The 19,230-nt window shown below is 51.4% G+C and overlaps 1 protein-coding gene across 5 annotated transcripts in view; it reads right to left on the bottom strand.

Annotated features, from left to right (window-relative positions):
* Nucleotides 1–19,230, bottom strand: part of WDR25 (WD repeat domain 25) — a 144,215-nt gene that overhangs the window by 124,418 nt on the left and 567 nt on the right. The window contains exons 1-3 of one of the 5 annotated variants that reach the window (XM_013057404.2): nt 18,649–19,223; nt 18,311–18,489; nt 15,391–16,226 (exon numbers count right to left, since the gene is read on the bottom strand). In XM_013057404.2, coding sequence (XP_012912858.1) covers nt 15,391–16,188 — 798 coding nt within the window. In that variant the 5' untranslated portion in view covers nt 16,189–16,226; nt 18,311–18,489; nt 18,649–19,223. Of the gene's footprint in view, nt 1–15,390; nt 16,227–18,310; nt 18,490–18,648; nt 19,224–19,230 lie in introns of those variants that run through there. The other 4 variants (XM_004754703.3, XM_004754704.3, XM_045073675.1 and 1 more) reach the window with 4 other exon arrangements.

Below are 19,230 nucleotides of genomic sequence, written 5' to 3'. Positions count from 1 at the left end.
CTTTCTGGATTTATGATTTATAAATAAATAATAAACAAAGGCACAGGCTGCAAGGATCGGCCCAAAGCCATCACCTGGAGTGTAAACGCAAGCATTTCAATAGATGGGCAGGATCCACAGCTTTGAGCCACCTCCCAGCTACCTTCCTCAAAGCCCCAAAGACTGCCACCCCCATCACCCCCAAGGGCGCTTCCTGCAGGAGCCAGAGGTGGGAGGAAGGGCCAAGGCATGTGGGCAAGCTCACTCCCGAGACTCTCCAACCCCCTGAAGTTCCAGGAAGCCCACAGGAGCATGACAGACTGAGCAGGGCTCATTCGTTCATTTACACGGGCTGCGCTCCTCCAGGAACTGGAGATACTCTAGATACAATCTAGAAAACAAGTTCCCTGCATCATGGAACTTCAGAGTTCTTCCCAGTGTGCAGATGAACTAATTAAGCCTCAAAAAGATTGGGACGCCTGGGTGGCTCAGTCAGTTAAGTGGCTGCCTTGGGCTCAGGTCATGATCTCAGGGTCCTAAGATCGAGTCCCACATTAGGCTCCCAGTTCAGTGGGGAGCCTGCCTCTCCCTCTGCCTGCTGCTTGTACTTGTGCTCACTTGCTCTTTCTCTCTGACAAATAAAAACTTAAAAACAACAAAAAAAGAAAAAGATTAAGGCCTTGTCCACACTCATGTGACTACCTTCTGGAGCTCCCAAGCAGGAAGCCGACACAGAACAACCCCAGAATGCAGAGGCGGACAAGGGTAAGTCCAAACACCAGCTCTGTCTTTAGGAGTCACATGTCCTTCATTGTCCCTCTCTGATCCTCAATTCTCTCATCTGTAAAACGGGCCTGAGGAAGCTGCCGATGCCAGCTTACATGATGAAGCACCTGCTACATGCCTGGTACTCCCCTAAGAGCTCTCCATGGTTTTTCTTGTTTATTTTTTTTTTTTAAGATTTTATTTATTTGTCAGGGATAGAGGGAGAGAGAGCGAGTGAGCACAGGCAGAGAGGCAGGCAGAGGCAGAGGGAGAAGCAGGCTCCCTGCCCAGCAAGGAGCCCGATGGGGGACTCGATCCCAGGACACCGGGATCATGACCTGAGCCGAAGGCAGCTGCTCAACCAACTGAACCACCCAGGCGTCCCAGTTTTTCTTGTTTAAACCTCAGAAAACTACAATTGATGCTATTATTATCCCCGCCTATGGATGGAAAAACAAAGGTCCCAAAAGTTATATAACTTAGTCCAAGTCATAGAAAGCACAAGGCCGGGGCTGAGCGCCACAGTGGGACTCCCAAGCCCGAGTGACTATCCTGCACCCTAGCTGTGGGTAAACGAGTTGCAAAGCCCTAGTGTGGTGCCTGACCCAGTGTAGGCCCCAGGGGCAGCAGCCGGCCCTGTGCCCTATCCAGGCCTAAAGCCTGCAACAGGTCCTGCCTGGCTCCCTTCAGCGGATGCCAACACCGGTCCCCACCGCAGACGAAAGTCGTAGCCCAGGGCTCTCCTCCCGACCAATCTGGCTCCTCATCTCCTCATCTTCCAAGACCCAGCAAGGCCCAGCTCAACCTTCCCCTTCCCCAGAAGCCTGTCCTATCTTCTGCCCCTACCCTGACAGACGCACCCCACGCCCCTTGTGTGCTTTCTTGCCAGCAAGGGTATGTCTGGTCCCTTTGAGCCCAGAGCGTATACAGAGCGAGCACTGAATCAGCGGCTGGATCAATGGATGACCAAATGAAGAAAGAAGTGGAGACACCAAGTCTTCTGTACTGACCCCAAGGGCCACCTCTCTCACGCACTCTGTGGCACCTGGTCCCTAGGCCCCTCACCGCTCATACCGCAGACAAAGAGCCCAACCAAGGCCTGACTGACTCACTGGCCACACAAGTCTCGTGGCACATCCCAACCACCAGGAGCCAACACCACGCTGCAAAGCCAGAAAACGGGAAGCCATGTCTGGAAGAGCCTAGGTTCCTGCAGAGGCCTGCTGGCATCCCTGGGCATACACCATGTTATTTGTTCAACGAATCAAGGTAGCTGGAGGTACACTGGATGGCAAGCCTCCCGTGTTTAAGAACTTGGCTTCGCAGGCAATTACAGAATAAACCCTGCCCAGAAGTTCTTGATAATCCCTTCCATTTGTATGGGCTTTAGAGTTTACAGAGCGGCTTCCCACATCTGACTTGTCTGACCCTGACAGCCCTGCGAGCCCCTTCTTTCACATCGTGTGGACGCCCAGAGAAGCCGGGTCGGGACTGGTATGCCTCACGCGCGCTCCCAGTTATGTTCAGCACCGTGCCAGCCTCGGCCCCTGCCTCCAGCGCCGGGCTCAGGACCCTCTCCAGGCCAGCACACAGCCACCAGGGGCCCGACCACAGGCACAGAGCATTCCCGAAAGGCCCTCAGAGTCCCCGACCCCACCTGCATCTACTTCCCAGCCCACTGGCGACACGGGCTCCAACCTGCCCTGAACCTGTCCATCCTCACCCCTTTCCAAGAGGTGGATACTCCCCAAGGTGACAAGTCCTGAGTGCTGGAAAGTTCTTCCTCACAGGATGCCAACCTCATCTCCCACATTTCCACCAGTAGTCCTGCTTTTGCCCCGGAGTAAACCAGAGTACAGCCCATTCCTCTTCCCGCCACAGCCCCACTAGCACCTGAGGACAGCCGCCACGCTCCCTGGTGTGTCCCTGTCACCAGGCTCGAAGCATCATGGCAAGACTCCAAGGAGCCAGGATATTTCAGAACATGCTTGAATGAGAGCAAAGAACATGGAAAGAGACCAGGACAAAAACAAACAACTTTTCTAACCAAAGGTTACAATGAAAATGTGTTTTAATTTGTGTTTCTGTACCTTTCAAAATAATACTTCAACTAGTTCAGAAAGATACCACTTGTGTTTATAAAAGCCCTTCAGCTTTCCCTGCAGTTGTCGGGCTGTGTAAACACACTGTGAGCAGGGAGAGAATTGCTCCTTGTGATACTGTTAGTGCTGGCTTGTATGCGAATTAGAATTCTAAACTCAGCAGGTTAAAAATGTTCTGAAAGCAATTGTGGTGTTAGTCTAAATAATTATAGATCACGTTCACTTAGAGAAGGGCCTTTGCCCCCTTGGGGCTACAAGAGAAAATTCTAGGCATGATAGTTAAGCAAAATAGTTGGTTATTACGCAGGCTTTGCAGTGGCAGTGCAAATTGGTATAATCCTTCTGGAAAGCAATCTGAGGAGAGAAGCATCCAGACCCGTGAAAATGTACCAGCCTTTGACCCAGCAGTCCCACTTCTGGGAATCAATCTGAAAGAAATAATCCGACAGAAAAGGATTTCATGCATGAAGACAACCACTTCAGTATTATCTACAATAGCAAAAATTAGAAACCACCTAAGTGTCCGAAGACAGCTAAGTAAATTACAGTTAATCAGCCCGACAGAACATCCTGGACCCGGCACAAATTGACAGCCCCGCAAAGACGCAGAGGCGGCCGGCCGCGCTGCAGCAGGAGAGGCTGGGACAGAATGCTAAGTGGGAGGAGCAGGCTGCAAACCTGTACGCGCACTCTGTGCAAAACATAAGCCCATATGGACCAGAAACGGATAGGAGGCTGTTGAAAGGATCACCGTAACTGAGGTGTATGTACGCTGGAACTGGGAGGTTTTTCCCATCATTTTGTAATGTTCAATCACCTTCACAACAGGCAGAAGGGAGGGCAGCAAGAAGGGGCAGGGAGACCAAGGGGCCTGGGACCCTCCGCCGTTCCGAGATCTAACCACACAGCAGGAGGCAGTGACGCAGTAGCGGCTGACTCGTGCCCTCCGCCGGAGCCGCGGGACAACACCGCGGTCACCCACACGTACATCCCGCTAAAGAGAAATTACAGATATGAATCAAACCGTGCTCCCCAGGCCTCTTGGTGGGACCCTTTCACACTCTCTGAAGTTACTGAGGACTCCAGAAAGCTACTGCTTAATGTGGGTTATTATCAATCCACGTTTAGCATATTTGAAATTAAAACTGAGAACACTTCAGAGTATTAATTTATGTAAAAGTACCAATAATAAACCCATTACATGTCAACATAAACAACATCTCTTATGAAAATTAATTTTATTTTCCAAGACAAAAAAAAAAAATCAGCAAGAAGGCACTGTTTACATTTTTGCCAGCTCCTTAACGGCGGGCTTAATAGAGACAGCTGGGCTCGCAGAGCCGCTTCTGTACTTAATCTATTATAACAGCACACGTCCTGTTGCCGCTGGAAAACTCCATGTACGCTCATGAGAAAAGGAGAATGGAAAAGGCAAATAACTTCTAGGTACTATTATGAAAACAATTTTCACCCCCCAGACCCTGTGAAAGGGTCTCGAGGACCCCCGGGGCTCACAGAGCGCACTGAAAACCGCGCAGTGAGTCACGGCATTAAAACCCCGCTGCCGCAGTACGTGGGGGGTAAGGAGGGGTTTAAAATCACGTGGATAGTTGGAACTCGACTGTGGTGCCTTTTATTTCCAAAGACTGGATGGAAATATACCAAAAGTCTACAGTCATTGCCTCTGGGCGCAGAGATAATGGGCAGTTTTTTTCTTTATACCTTCCTGTTTTTTCCATAGCATACATGTATTTCTTTTATGGTCAAAAACAACATTTCATTTTTGAGGAAAGGCTGAGGCGGTCATGGCGCACCCGTGCCCTGCGGAATAAGCTGGATGGGAAGAAGGTCATTTTAAATCATTAGTAGCCAGCATCCGTGTGGGGGAGCGTCACGAAGCAGGGCCGCTCCTTAATATCCCAATCGATCCCTGGCACCGAGCGCACATTCATCACGGCGGGCACAGCCGCCCCGGACCCACAGAAAGCCTGGAAGAGATGATGAGAATTGAAACTGGCTCAAGCTAATCACTGCTAGATGAAGGTCAAACGTAGGTGACTATCTATCAGATCTTGAGATGGGGGAGGACACGCCATGCTCTAAGGCCACAGGACAATTACAAAGGGAAAGGTCTATACACTTGACCCAAAAAAATGTCAGGTTTTCCCTGTAAAAAATAATAATAACAAAGTACCAAAACGCAAAGTCAAACAACACACGGTGGGCGGGGGGAGGGATATGATGACAGGTCAATATTGTTAGTATGTAAATTGCTGCAGAAGAGAAATGCTAAGATGGCAGGAGACTGATGGACAAAACCCACAAACACTTATTGAGCATTAACGAGCTGCCGACCGGCAGGTGAATGAATTCATTTGGTTCTCAAATAAGACACCACTCAATTAGCAAATGTTTAGGAAAGTTAATAATTCTTCCACTGTCTAGGGGAAGAAGACATAGTCACATTTACACATAACGGATGGTGTGTGCCATAAATGGAAGGCCACTGTAGGCGCTGAAAGAACATAGTAGATCTGTGTGCTGGGAGGAAAAGCTAGCAGCTAGGACGACACATCAGAGTGACATCGGCACGCCCCACACAGAGACCCCTGCCTTCTCCCTGGCTCAGATGCCTGCATGCCAGCAGCCACGGCATGAAGAGTCCCGTCTGGGAAACTGACCAGGGTACCCAAAACACGTCGGGAGGTTCACATGGATGGCGGTCCTGCCCTAGGTGCCAGCCGGCCACCTCATCACCCTGCAGCAAACTCCCTGTGGACAGGCTCCATCCTCTCTCTCTCTCTCTCTCTCTCTCACACACACACACACACACACATACACACACACACAGAGCCTCTGGTTAGATCAGCTTTCAGCAGCCTCCTCCATGAATGGAAATCAGCAGGGCAGGGGCCCTGTCCTCTCACATGAAACACAGACACCAAAACAAGGGTAAAAGGAGGTGACAAGGGGCAGGAACATTTTCCGAAACATAGGAAAACTTTCAAAGAACTCCAACAGCTAAGAAAAGACCTTGTAAATATGCAATTTTTTTTTTAATGACATATTCTTTAAAAAAGGAACATTCAGAAAACAAGAAACAGCTCTTGGAATGTAAAAATATGATAGATCAGAATAGAACACTTTTCTGAATATAAGTTATACTCAGTTTAAAAAAAAAGTTTAAGTATATGGCAGCAGAAATACAAAATCAAAATATATATATATATATATATTGAAAGAAAAGGTGGAGGAGATTTCCCAGAAAAACAAAACATTAAGGCAAAGAAAGAACTAGAAAGAAAAGGAAATTAGAAGCTCCATCCAGGGACACCCAGAGCAAGGAACTAATCTGAGTCTCCAGAGCAAAGCCCTTGACAGGGAACCTCCCCAGGGGTATGGCCCATCTCCCCGAGGCCCCTGCTCCACAGGAGGGGACATGGTGCCCAACGCCTTGCCCCTAGCGAGGGAAGACCGGAAGGCCATCCTGGAAGCAGCCCCAGGATCCTTGGACCATCTGGTCCTCCTGCGTTTCAGCCTGGGTTCACAGCGCTTGTGAGGGGGTGAGGGGTGGGAGTTCCAGGAATCCTGGGCGGACACAACTGGTCTCCCTCACATGCACTTCTGACCATCCCTCATGCCCTCACCCCTGCACCCTGCCCCACTCCCCTCACACGGGGGTCTGCACCTGGGGAAGAAGCCTAAGTAGAGACAGCAGAAGCTTCAAGAAAAGGTGACAAGGTTGGACTTTGCCCTTCTTTTAAGGGGCGAAAGTATGGGGAGAAGATAACCATCACAAAATTTGTAAATGCTGCTTACAAAAACAAAGTACCTACGGTATAATTAAAACCAGCCAATGCTCATGGGAAAAAATGTGGAAAGGAAAAGCTGCTTACAAAAATCCACAGTTGTTATGCCTGAGTGGAGACCTATGGGTTTTTTTTTTTAACTTCTATCTTTTTTTGTATTTTTCCCAAAATTTTAGCACTTTATGATAAAATTAAGGTAAATCTAAAATAACTTATTCTTTTAAAGGAGAGGGACAAAGCCATCACTGGGCAGTAGATGAGTGCCTTTAAGAATCTTCTGTGTCCAAGTTTTAAAAGCAGCAAGAAATAATTTACTAGACTGCCTCAACTCTTAACCGTGCCAATTTTGCAATCTGCATTTTTCAATTACATTAAAAGCATTTTCCCAAATTGCTCTATTCTTCCCTTAATGACACGGAATGAGACTGGATGAGGCTGGTTCCCTGAGGACAGAGGCTGCACCCTCACACAGCACTGTTTTCTCTCCGTCAGCATCTAGCAAGCACACGGCCTGCCCTGCGTATGCTGTTAAAGTTCAACGGAATGAAGTTTTCAAAAAGCAGAAAACACAGCTTGTGTTCTGCCACATTTTCCTTTTCTGATTCCTCCTTCAACTTAAGGTTTTTTCTGCAAGGCGAAAGCTTGCAAGGCCCTTCTGGCAAGCAAAGGGAAGTGGGAAATGTCTCATTTGTTGGCCTCAGAAACGTTGCAGCTTTCATATGCGGGAGAGGAGTGTCAAAAAAAAAAAAAAAATCCCTTCCCACAAAGAAGGTTCCAGCTCAGGATCTCACAGCAGCTCCCAGAAGCTCGGCAACCCTGCTGTCACTGGGCTTGCCGCCCTTACTCCCACCCCTGGGACAACTGAGATGACCATGAACTTTCCCGGAAACAAAAATACAAAGGTGGGAAGGGAGAGGAGCCGTGTCCAGAGAGAGAAGCATCGCAGCACTTCCTACAGAAGATTCCAGGTCCATCACCACCTGACTTCACTGGGTGCCCTCAGGCAAGTGTCTTCCTCTCCCTGGGTTTCTGTAAAACGAAGACGGACCCAGGTGATCTCTGCGCACGTGCACACGGAGCGCCAGTCTCTCCTGGCCTCCACCTAACTGCCCTCGGCACACTGTTAATCACCCACTCCCCAAATACCTAACGCCCACCACCACCACCCCACCCTCCTCCCCAGCTGTGCGGCTCTCATTTCCAATAGATTTGCCTCGTGCCTGGAATAAATAGCCAATCATCTACATAATGCTCCACGACTCCTCACTCTACACATCAAATCATTTCTCAATCTCATTTTGTAAAATCCATCAAGAATAATTCTTTCAAAACTGAAATAAACCTTCACTCTGGCACTTGAATCCATAAATTCCTTGTCTTTGAATCTGAGATATATTACTTGCTACAAAGCACATTTAAGATCCCCTAATATAACCAGATCTGCTAACAATGATAAATCAACAGGATCCTGTAATACATAAAAATGCAAATCCAAACCACTACGGAAATCATCTCTTCTCCTTATGTCCCTTAGCAAAACCATAGGACTTTGAGGCTGGGACAGAGCCCGGGCACAACTTGGGAGAGGGGCTGCGCATTCCCATCCTTGATCCTCAGAGGCAGAAGAACAGAATGAGTCTTTCAGCTCAGCTTGCTCTGTGGTCTGACAGCCTCCCGTCGTGTTTCTCCAGTACACCAGCTGTGTGATCACGGGCAAACCCCTTAACCCCTCTGTGCCCCAGCCTCCTTGTCTGTAAAGTGGGAAGAAGAGCAGCCCTTGCCTCACAGGCCAGTCACAGAGAGGAGCTGGAACATTTGGAACCATTCCTAGGAGGTGGTAAGCACTCGGGATAGTTGAGTTCTCTCCAGCCTCCTCACTGTCAGAGGCCACAGAGCTGGCAAACAGCACAATGAGACCCCCAATCTGGGTCTTCAGCCTCCACAACAAAATCCTTTCCTTCAAACGCATGCGGGAGGGGGCCCCAGACCCAACGGATCCTGGTGCCACTCTAGGTGGGCACCTCTTCCCCACCCCCAGACTCCCTCTCCTGGGCCTCTTCAGGGACGAAATCGCTCCTCCCCAGGATGCCAGAGGCACAGACACAAAACGTGCTGAGAGCTGGCAAACCACTCTCCAATTCCTTTTCTTCTACCACGTTTTAAACGGGATCAGTTTGGAGACACAGACCCAGCCCCCCAGTACATGCCTTCCAAATAAATGTGCCATTTTTGAAAAGGGAACAGGTAAACAGCTTGGTACAAAGAAACCCAAAAACTTTCCAAATTTTAAAAATATCTATTCAGGAGTACTGACATGGAACACTTGGAAAAACATGTATCTGTAGACAGATTATTAAAAGATTCACAAAGGGGTTCCTGGGTGGTTCAGTGGGGTAAAGCCTCTGCCTTCGGCTCAGGTCATGATCTCAGGGTCCTGGGATCGAGCCCCGCATCGGGCTCTCTGCTCAGCAGGGAGCCTGCTTCCCCTCTCTCTCTGTCTGCCTCTCTGCCTACTTGTGATCTCTCTCTGTCAAATAAGTAAATAAAATCGTTTAAAAAAAGATTCACAAAAACAAGAGTTACATTAAGTTGGAGGATTCTGGGTGACTCGCCTTTCTTCTAACTGTTTAATCAAGAACAGGTCTTTCGGGCCCTCCCACATGCTAGGCACTGCGCAGCATCTTCTCATTTCTCCTATGTAGCAACAAGCCCCATGGGCAGCCATTATACCCATTTTACCAATGAGAAAACCGGGGAATCAGAGAGACAAAGTGGTTTTCCCAAAGTCACACAGCTACCAAGCAGCAGATACGGAATAGGAACTCAAGGGTCTCACATAACAATAGCACCAAACCTTTGCCAATCTATTTGGGTTCCACTTACCAGACACAAAGGCTTTAGCTCAAGCCCGGGTGTAAATCAAAGCCCATCTTACCTCCACTAAGGCAACAGAAAAGCATTACGTATAGCTCTGCTCACTGAAGTACTGGCCATTTCAGAAAGAGAAGCAGGTAATGAAAGGAAACAACACAGAAATGACAAAGCAAAATCTTGAACTTGAGACAGTCATAAACATACATTTGGGGAAAGTTTTTAATAAAGTATAAAAATGCTCCTTACAAACAGCACAAAGATGGGGTGGAGAGAGAAGAATCAAAACCGCGTCCGCTCTGCAGTGAGCCCAGCTCCGTGAACACACGGGGACGGGGGTCCAGACCAGGAAAGGCCCGCAGTGTCCGTGAGGCACTGACTCAGGGTTAGGGTTGTCAGCAGTTTCTGTTTTCTCCTTCATTCTTTATATTCTGTGCGTCTCCAGGGATTTTCACAATAAGCTTTCATTACATTCACGATCAAAAATGAAAAAAAAAAATTTTAGGTATCATAGGTAAGCCTATTATTAAAAAAAATTCCTAAAGCAAACAATTTTGTAAAACAAATGAACAACACCTGATTCAAACATTTTATTTAAAATCCCTCTGTGTTTCAGAACTCTGAGTTCTGATGCACGGACGGTGGTCCCTGGAAGCACAAAAGATGTCAGGCGCCTGTGAGAATGTGTGTGGTGCCTAGCAGAGGGCTCTGCACATGGGGCTGGCGGTGAGGGGGCCTGCATTTGGCTGAACGCAACAGGCCACACTTGTACTTTTTCCAAGGGCTTCAAAGTCTGAATTCTACCTTTACGTGCAGTGGGTATTCAGACGTGTTGAGCCAAATGAGGACACAGGGAAGTGAAAAGAGTAGATAAAAGGGTATCCGTGCTGGGATTACAACTGTCAGAAACAGAAGCGCGCCGCAGACAGGGGCAGGAAGGGACCCTCAGGAAAGAAAACTGAGCATCGGTGCAGCCAGGAGTCCCTGTTTGATTCTACTTAATTTCTCCAGCTGTAAATTTTTCAAAACTAATATAAGCATATTTTACAGCTCACAGAACATTTAGAACATATTAAAATAAGTATCTTTCCACTGTAATGTGCCCAATTGAAATTTATGAATTCCAAAGCTACATTTTAAAGAGATGAAGGAACTGGCACTTCACGCTCTTTAGATTAATCAGATGGATTGTGCTGTTTTTCTCTTGATCAGAAAAGAAATCATATTTCAGTAAATACCACCTTGAATCAAGGATTCTTTCACATTCTAGAAGCTTGAGTGAGCTTATATGAAGTCTTACTGTGCCCCCTAGTGGCAAATAAAATCTATGCACTTAAGAGACCATCCTTTCCCAGAGGCTGGAAATTAAATCCAAAAAAATTTCTTTAATCTTTACTGATCACTTAGCATGTACAAAACTTTGTGCCAGGTGCTATGAAAAATATAAAAATGGGTCTGGCACAGTTTCCATGTTCAAGAAGCTCAAAATCTACAAGGTGTCACAGATATGGTTCATGGCTACACAGGCAGAACGAGATGCCACTTCGAGGTAAGGAAGAGAGAAGATTCTTGGGGAGAGCAAAACCATACACACACAGCAGGTGCCTACTATGCGCCAAGGACCACACCAGAGATCACATCCAACACTGTTTCTTCTCCACAAAAAACCAGCAAAGCAGGCACAGTCATCTCCACCGACCACACACACTGAGATTCGGAGAAGTAACTTGCCCGAGGTCACACAGCCAGTCAGCCACAGAGGAAGGATTCAAACTAAGTGCTGTGACCCCAGCCCCCAGGCTTTTCCCTCCTTCCTGATGCAGTGGGGCTCAAGAAGTCACTCTGGCAGGCTTCAACCAAAAGACAAGAGGAAAGGCACCTTAGGAAGGGAGCACAGAGTTGGGGGGCACCCTGTCATATCCACCTTTTCTAGCTCTTCCCCCACTGCACTGTCTGCTCTCCATCCAGGACTGGGCTACAGGGAGCCAGGGCTCCTGCCGGCGCCCATAGCCCCATACTCACTCCAGACTCAGCATCCACATGCCTCCCACTCCCCCCATCCACCTCACAGGCCCCCAAGATCTGCAGTGCCTCCCCTCCCCCACGACCCCAGGGAAGGGGAGAAACACCATCCTGCCTGGAGCTGCGGGCTGCACACCGGGCTATCCATGAAGCTGAGGCCCCAGCAAAACCGAGGCCTCAGCCAGGACCTCCCTCCCTGGTTCCCAGCCCTGCTCCCACCTAGTCCCATCGGTTTTCCCATCCCCGCTCCTCCGGCCCGTCACACATTCTTCACACTGAAAAGGTGCTCAAAATCAATTTGCCAAGCAATTCTGTCACTGGAAACTGTCACATATCTTCAAGATTTATTTTATTTATTTGTCAGAGTGAGAGAGCACAAGCAGGGGGAATGGCAGGCAGAGGGAGAAGCAGGCCCCTGGCTGAGCAGGGAGCTCAGTGTGGAACTTGATCCCAGGACCCTGGGATCATGACCTCAGCCAAAGGCAAACGCTTAACTGACGGAGCCTCTCGAGCGTCCCAGCTGTCAAATATCTGAAAGCAGTGAGGATCCTGGTCCACCATTTGTATGTATGGCTTATTAAAGCCCTGCTTTTTCAGGATCCCAAAGGAAGAAGGAGGTCAGGAGGCACTGACCCCAGCAGCCATGAAGGCAGCCACGCCCTGTCCCTGGACCACCTCCAATGCCACCCTTGCCAGACAGGGCAGTGGACAGGGCTCCCCGGAGCCTGCCAGGCTGAGCAAGAGGCCAGTGGCCACATCACCTGCAGCGCACACACCACCTCCTCGGGAAGGGCGGGCACAGCAGCTGCACCGGGCCCCACTGAGGGCAGTTCCACAGCCAACAGCCCAGGACCCAGTCTGAGTGCATCACCGCAGGCAAAGCTTTCCTACGCAGTGGCTCCACGGAGCGCCTGAGCAGCTTCCAAAGCTGGGTCAACTGCGCCCCCTTCTGGTCACAAGGTGTCACAGCTGGTTGGCTGATCCAGGGTCCCCTCCCTGGGGACATCCACGCATCCCCAATGCATAGCACCTAGCACACTCATCTACTCCACAAACACCCACCACACGACTGAACACACACAACACCCAAACACGGCTTCACTCAGACACGCTCTGTTTAAAAAACGATACTACAGCGGGGACGCCTCTGCCTAGGGGAAACCTAAACTTGGCGGGCAAGTGAGGCCAGCAGGGCCCAGAGAGCACCTCACTGATGCTGGGTGCAAACCAGTCCTCACAGGGCTCCAAGTCTGCCCCTCGCCATCAGGAACAAGACCCCGCAGACAGCAGGCAGGTGGCAGGCACACACGAGGGCGTACCTGCTGCCCTCCGCCCCTCCACCCATCTCTGCCCACAGCCACCCAGCCTGTCCTTCCACACCCCCAGGCGAGGCTGCCTCCTCCTCCAGCCTGTGCTGCCGGCATCTGCCGGACAGCCCCCTCCCTGCAGGCTCTAGAAAGAAGCTGCCCGTGCCCCTCAGGCAGCCCACCTGTAACCACACTACCGTCCACAAAAACCCATGCCTGGCCTTAGACTGGGTGCTTCGGACACACACACCTGGGCGTTGGTCCCACCTCAGAAGTGCCAACCACCGGTCTCGTGAGTTTGTTCTATCGGGGAGGAAACAGAACGTGAGAGGTTAAGTGTCTTGCCAGAGTCACAAAGCTGCTGGGGATGGAGCCAGACCACGAGGCCCTGATCATGCTAACTGCAGCCCACCTCCAGGGCCAGCCAGACACGGCCTGGCACTACACAGACCCTACGTGGGCCCACCAGAAACCCTCCAGATGTGCTCCTGACCAAAGGGCCAAGTCTCCTCTCGGCCCTCCACGGCGCAGACTCGGGAAGGAGCGCTGAGAAGCCCCAGCACTGCGGGATTGAACCAAGCACGTTACCATGCACACCAGGAACACCAGAAGCCTCCTGAGTGGACCTGGACCTCTTCCCCCCACAGGAACAGCACTGAAGCCCGGGGTGTAAGATCCCCAGGCTCCAGACTAAAGGCAGGACATAGCACTGTCCCTGCACAACTCTATTCACTTTGCCAGAAGAGAACACAGACTAGTGGATTCAGGACTCAAATTGGCTGCTTAAAAACAACACCCATCAGAACGCCTGGGTGGCTCAGTGGGTTAAAGCTCTGCCTTCGGTTCAGGTCATGGTCTTAGGGTCCTGGGATCGAGCCCCCCATTGGGCTCTCTGCTCAGCGGGGAGCCTGCTTCCCCTTCTCTCTCTGCCTGACTCTTTGCCTACTTATGATCTCTCTCTGTCAAACAAATAAAATCTTTTAAAAAAAACATGTGTGTGTGTGTGTGTGTGTATGTGTATGTATATATAAAATAAAAACTTTCAAATACGATGTCCTGGACAGGACGGTTCTAGAACTCTGAGGAACAGAGTTAGAGGAAGCTGGCATTTACCGAGCACCCGTGGGGTCCCTAGCTCTGTGCCAGGGTTTTGAGAGCGTTTTTCTCACATGACCCCATGATGCAGGAAAGATTATGGCCTTTACAGATGAGACACCAGACTCGCAGGGGGCTAGCTGACCAGCCGCTGCACAACAAAGCTGGATCTGAAGCCACGTCCCTTCTACTGCAAAGCCATTTTCTTTCCATGAAGCTCTGGTTCAGCTCTCATTTACTTGGCACGTACCACATACAGGTGAGCTGCTAGGTGCTGAGGAGGGTGAGGAGGAGGACAGAGTATAGCTCAGAGGGGCTGGGGACAGGTTACAGGAGCTGTGACACACGTGCTCCGTTCCATCCCTGCGTATGTGCAGCCGGCCTACTGCAAGTCTGCACAACCTCAGTAGCTTTCAAAACAAATAAGCAACAACGACAAAAGAGTTTCTGTATAAACCGCAAGTCCTCGGCAGGGCATCCGTAGCCATTCCCGGTCTGGCCCCTACCGACTTCGGCAGCCTTGGGCCCTTCCCTGCACACCCCACCCCTCCAGCCAATAGTCCCCCAAGACTTTTTTTTTTTAAGATTTTATTTGTTTATTTGACAGAGATCACAAGTAGGCAGAGAGGCAGGCAAAGAGAGAGGGAAACAGGCACCTTGCTGAGCAGAGAGCCCGATGAGGGACTCAATCCCAGGACTCCGAGATCATGACCTGAGCCGAAGGCAGTGGCTTAACCCACTGAGCCCCCCAGGCGCCCCAGGCCCCCAAGACTTTTATGGCCAAGAACATCCTTCTGCCCCGTCTCACCCCCTCCACCAAGTGAACCTTCCCCTGCTCCTAGAAGCATTCACCAAGCCCTCCCAGACTGGGCTGCTGTCCCTCCCAGTGGGTTCACGGAGCACTTGTGTCCCAGTTGGAGTCTGGTCCTCACACTCCTGAGCCCGGGGCTGTGAAGGCCTCTCCACTTGTCCATGGCCCTACATAACCACATGCCCCGAAGCCAGGGACCGATCTGTCTACCTCTGCTCCCCTGGCGTCCAACACAGAGCCCAGCACATAACTGGCATGCTCAACACTCCATACGGCTCACCAGGGGCCCAGGACTTGCTCTGAGCCTGCTTTCCTCCCCTCTCTGACTGCCCTCACTCAACAACCTCATCCCCCAGGGCGCCAGTGTGTCTGCATGTCCTCAGTGTCCCCACGAGGACTAAGGACTAGCATTCTGTGGTGGCCTAAGCAAGGCAGCATCAGCGTGGAGGGCACAGAAGGGACCGAGAGTCCAGAGTGGGCACTAAGAACCCGCTCCTGAATACGACAGAGAGAATTGCAGGATTCCCAGAGATGCTCAGCTCCCCTGCCTCACTGCGGCGAGGAACAAAACACCCCAGCAGTTTACTTCTAAGAGTCCCTGAAAAAAGGCGGTATCACTCAAGCCTTACCTTGAAGGTTTTATCCATGGAAGCCGAGAGAAGCATGTGACTCTTAGCAAAGACTGGACACCACTGAATGCTGTTGACGGGGCCCCTGTGGCTTCTCAGGTGGAAGAGCACTTTCCTGGGAATCGTGGTTTCTTTATACTGACTGTCCAAATACGGCTGAATAAACTCAGACACTCTGGGGGCCACACAGAGAGGGGCAGGGGCACGCCCTGCAGACGGACCCTGGGCTGCCACATCTTTACTCTTGCCAGTTTCTGTGCTTAACGCCTGTGACTGCCGTAGTCTTTTTGGGGTGTAGGGCACAATACAGTCCTCACACCTGGTCCTCTGAAGAGAGCTACCATTTTTACCTGGGGTTTCAGATTTGGTTTGGGCACAAAAGGATGGTTCAGGGGAGCTGTAAGTCCCCCAGGAGAGTTTCACCGGCCTAAAACGGGCAGCTGCCAGGGGCACATGGCCAGCTGGAGTGTGGCTGGTCCACAGGGAAGGTCGAGGAGGCTTATCTGCAGGGATGGTGACATCAGGCTCCGTCCTGGGCCACTGTAACCGCTGGCTGGGACAAGATCCTGGGTCACTTCTCCAGAGCCGAACCAGTGGGAGACGATGGCCAGCTGGGTCTTCACAAGAACCATGCTTTGCAGGCAGTGCTGTCCCTTCCGGGGCTTTGGATGCAAAATCCTGCCCAGGAGGTTGGAGCCCATCAGAGCTGTCTTTCTTCTGGCCAGAGACATTAAAACTTCCCACGGGCTCAGTCTCAGCCTCTGACTCCGAGTCATCATAAGCCACCAAGGAAGCCATTAAAGACAGTTTTCTGCTGTCCTTTTAGGACAAACTACCTGAGACCAAACAAAGTTAAGTGTCAGAATACATGCATGAAAGAATATTTACCACCACATGTAATTAAAAGAAAACATGCCCCCTAGCAAATCCACGACTGGATTTAAGAATAAACATATTTATATAATTAAACATAATTATGTAAATTTACATAATTATAAACATAAAAATGAGGACTTTTGGGGCACCTGGATGGCTCATTGGGTTAAAGCCTCTGCCTTCGGCTCAGGTCATGGTCTTAAGGTCCTGGGATCGAGCCCCACATTGGGCTCTCTGCTCAGCAGGGAGCCTGCTTCCCTCTCTATCTGCCTGCCTCTCTGCCTACTTGTGTCTCTGGCTGTGAAATAAATAAACAAAATCTTTTAAAAAAAAAAGGAAAATAAAATAAATAAAAATTTAAAATAAAGGTTTTTCTATCCACCAACCATAATTAGAAGATTTAATTTTTGGGGGGCGCCTGGGTGGCTCAGTGGGTTAAGCCGCTGCCTTCGGCTCAGGTCATGATCTCGGAGTCCTGGGATCGAGCCCCGCATCGGGCTCTCTGCTCACCGGGTAGCCTGCTTCCCTCTCTCTCTCTGCCTGCCTCTCTGCCTACTTGTGATCTCTCTCTGTCAAATAAATAGATAAAATCTTTAAAAAAAATTTTTTTAATTTTTTTTAATGAAGACTATGGGATATCTGCAAATAATTTAAACAAAAATGAGCAAGAGCTACAGGAAGAAACTAAAACTTTATTGAAAGACATAAACAGAGGGCCTAACTAAATGGAGTCTGGATTTAGCAGAAAGATTCAGGATTTTAAAGATGCCTTTTGGGGGCGCCTGGGTGGCTCAGTGGGTTAAGCCGCTGCCTTCGGCTCAGGTCATGATCTCAGGGTCCTGGGATCAAGGCCCGCATGGGGCTCTCTGCTCAGCGGGGAGCCTGCTTCCCTCTCTCTCTCTCTGCCTGCCTCTCCGACTACTTGTGAACTCTGTCAAATAAATAAATAAAATCTTTAAAAAAAAAAAAAAGATGCCTTTTGGAAGGTGACTTTGGGCCTTTGAGGGTAGGTCTCAAAATACTAAAATGGAAAGATGTCCAGAACCCACCAAATGGGAAAAGCATGTCACCGCCCCACCTGGGGCTCCAGTGCCTCCGTTACCCCCTGCCTAGATATCCCATCTCAACCATGAGCCAGCGGGGGAGACCTTGGCGTTCGAGGCACCAGTCCCCCAATTCTAAAGGTAAGGTCCAAATCTGCCAGTTTCACTCCAAACACACACTCACCCAGCACTGAACTGCCCCTTTCTAAAAAATTCTTCCTGAAATTCTGAACCATCACACACGATAAACTGCTGCCAACTAGTTTCTGGAAAGAAGTGCTTCAGTCTGGACGAGTTCAATTCTGTGCTTTTAGGAGGAAGCACCGTCCCGAGGAAAACAAGCAGGCCCAGCACATCCCGGACAGCAGAGGGCGCCGCGGAGCAGCACCAACAGCCCCGCGCCAGGTTCTGAGATGCCCAAACACGTCCTGACCACCTACTCCATGCCCGACCTTAGTGTACCACGGAGCCCCTCCTCCCACATGTGGGGTCCCGGGCACCGCCAGAAACTCCCCCTGGGTCCCTTGTTGAGGCACTCGGCCTGCCTATCACCCAGCTCTTCCCCTGGGTAGTGGGTCTCACAACCGCAGCAAGCCGGCCACTTCGCCCCATCCACCCCTCTCCCCCACGGCCTGAACCCTCCACGGCCCGACACACTAGGTCACCATCCAACCTCCTCCAGAAATCCCAGCACCACCCCTGTCCTGCGGCTTAATCTAGGCAGGTAACCCCTTCCCCACACAATGCCATCGTCTAAACCAAACTTCTGTAAAGGACTAATTATAAACTCGCAGACCGCGCTCCGCAAACAACATGGCATTTCTGTTCTCTCTTACGTAGCCTGGTGCTGCCCAGACATCTCACTTGCCTCCACCCCTGTACATGGCCCCACAGCCCAGAGCATGCCACTCCTCTGGGTCACAGGGAACGCACCAGGCTCCCCCCCACCTAGCTGTCCGCAGCGGCTGACTCGAGAGGGGCCAGGGGCTGGGGGCCAGAACCTAAAAAGAGGTCCACAGTGGGGCGCCTGGGTGGCTCAGTCAGTTAAGCATCCGACGCGATTTCGGCTCAGGTCCTGATCTCAGGGTTGCAACATCGAGGGTCGTCGGGCTCTGCGCTCCGGGCGGAGTCTGCTTGAGACCCTCCCGTCCTCTCGTGCAAGCTCTCTTTTTCTCTCTCTCTAAATAAATAAAATAATTTTTTTAAAGGGGGGGGGTCTATGGCAAAACAGAGAGCAGCAGGACTGAAGGACTGAAGGAGAGCAGGAGGTGGGAGCGAAGGCGGCCGACTCGGCCCGCTCCGTGCGCACTTGGGGGTCCAGCACTGGCCGGCTACTCACCCCGCCCCGCCGCGGGCACCAGCAACGCCGCGGCCGGCCCGAGGTCAGCGGCGGCCGGCCCGAGGTCAGCGGCGGCCGGCCCGAGGTCAGCGGCGGCCGGCCCGAGGTCAGCGGCGGCCTGGGCGCACAGGCCCCCCGGGACAGACAGGCCGCGCTCGGGGAAACACCGGGTGTCAGGCGGCCAGACGTCCTAGGGAGAGAAGCAAAGCAGAGCAGAGCAGAGCGGCGGTGGGCTTGGGGGTGCCCGCCCCCGGGGACCTGAGCCGCCAGGGGAGGCGGAGCAAAGCTCAGGAGGGGGCCAGGGGGCAGAGGCGGCTTCGAGAAGCCCCGGGGAAGGACCCAACAGAGCCAGCGCAACGGGCCGGCGAGGAGGCCGAAGGGGACTCGAGGAAAAGAGCGGCCCGGCCGAGAGCCGGCGCCACTGGGCACCTCGCCAGCTCCGCGGGCAGGGCTCGCGGCCCTCCGGCTTGCTAAGCAAACGGGACCGAGACGGACGTGTTTCGTGCTGGGGGCGGGGACCCGAGCACGGGGGGGAGGCCGGGGCGCCGGGCACAGGGCCCCCGGGCGGGGCAGCGGCGCCGC

The sequence above is a fragment of the Mustela putorius genome, unplaced genomic scaffold, assembly GCF_011764305.1.
Source record: "Mustela putorius furo isolate JIRA1106 unplaced genomic scaffold, ASM1176430v1.1 tig00000129_pilon_pilon_pilon, whole genome shotgun sequence".
Taxonomy (NCBI): domain Eukaryota; kingdom Metazoa; phylum Chordata; class Mammalia; order Carnivora; family Mustelidae; genus Mustela; species Mustela putorius.
Note: the sequence above shows the minus strand (reverse complement) of the source record. Positions and strands in the feature narration are given on the sequence as shown.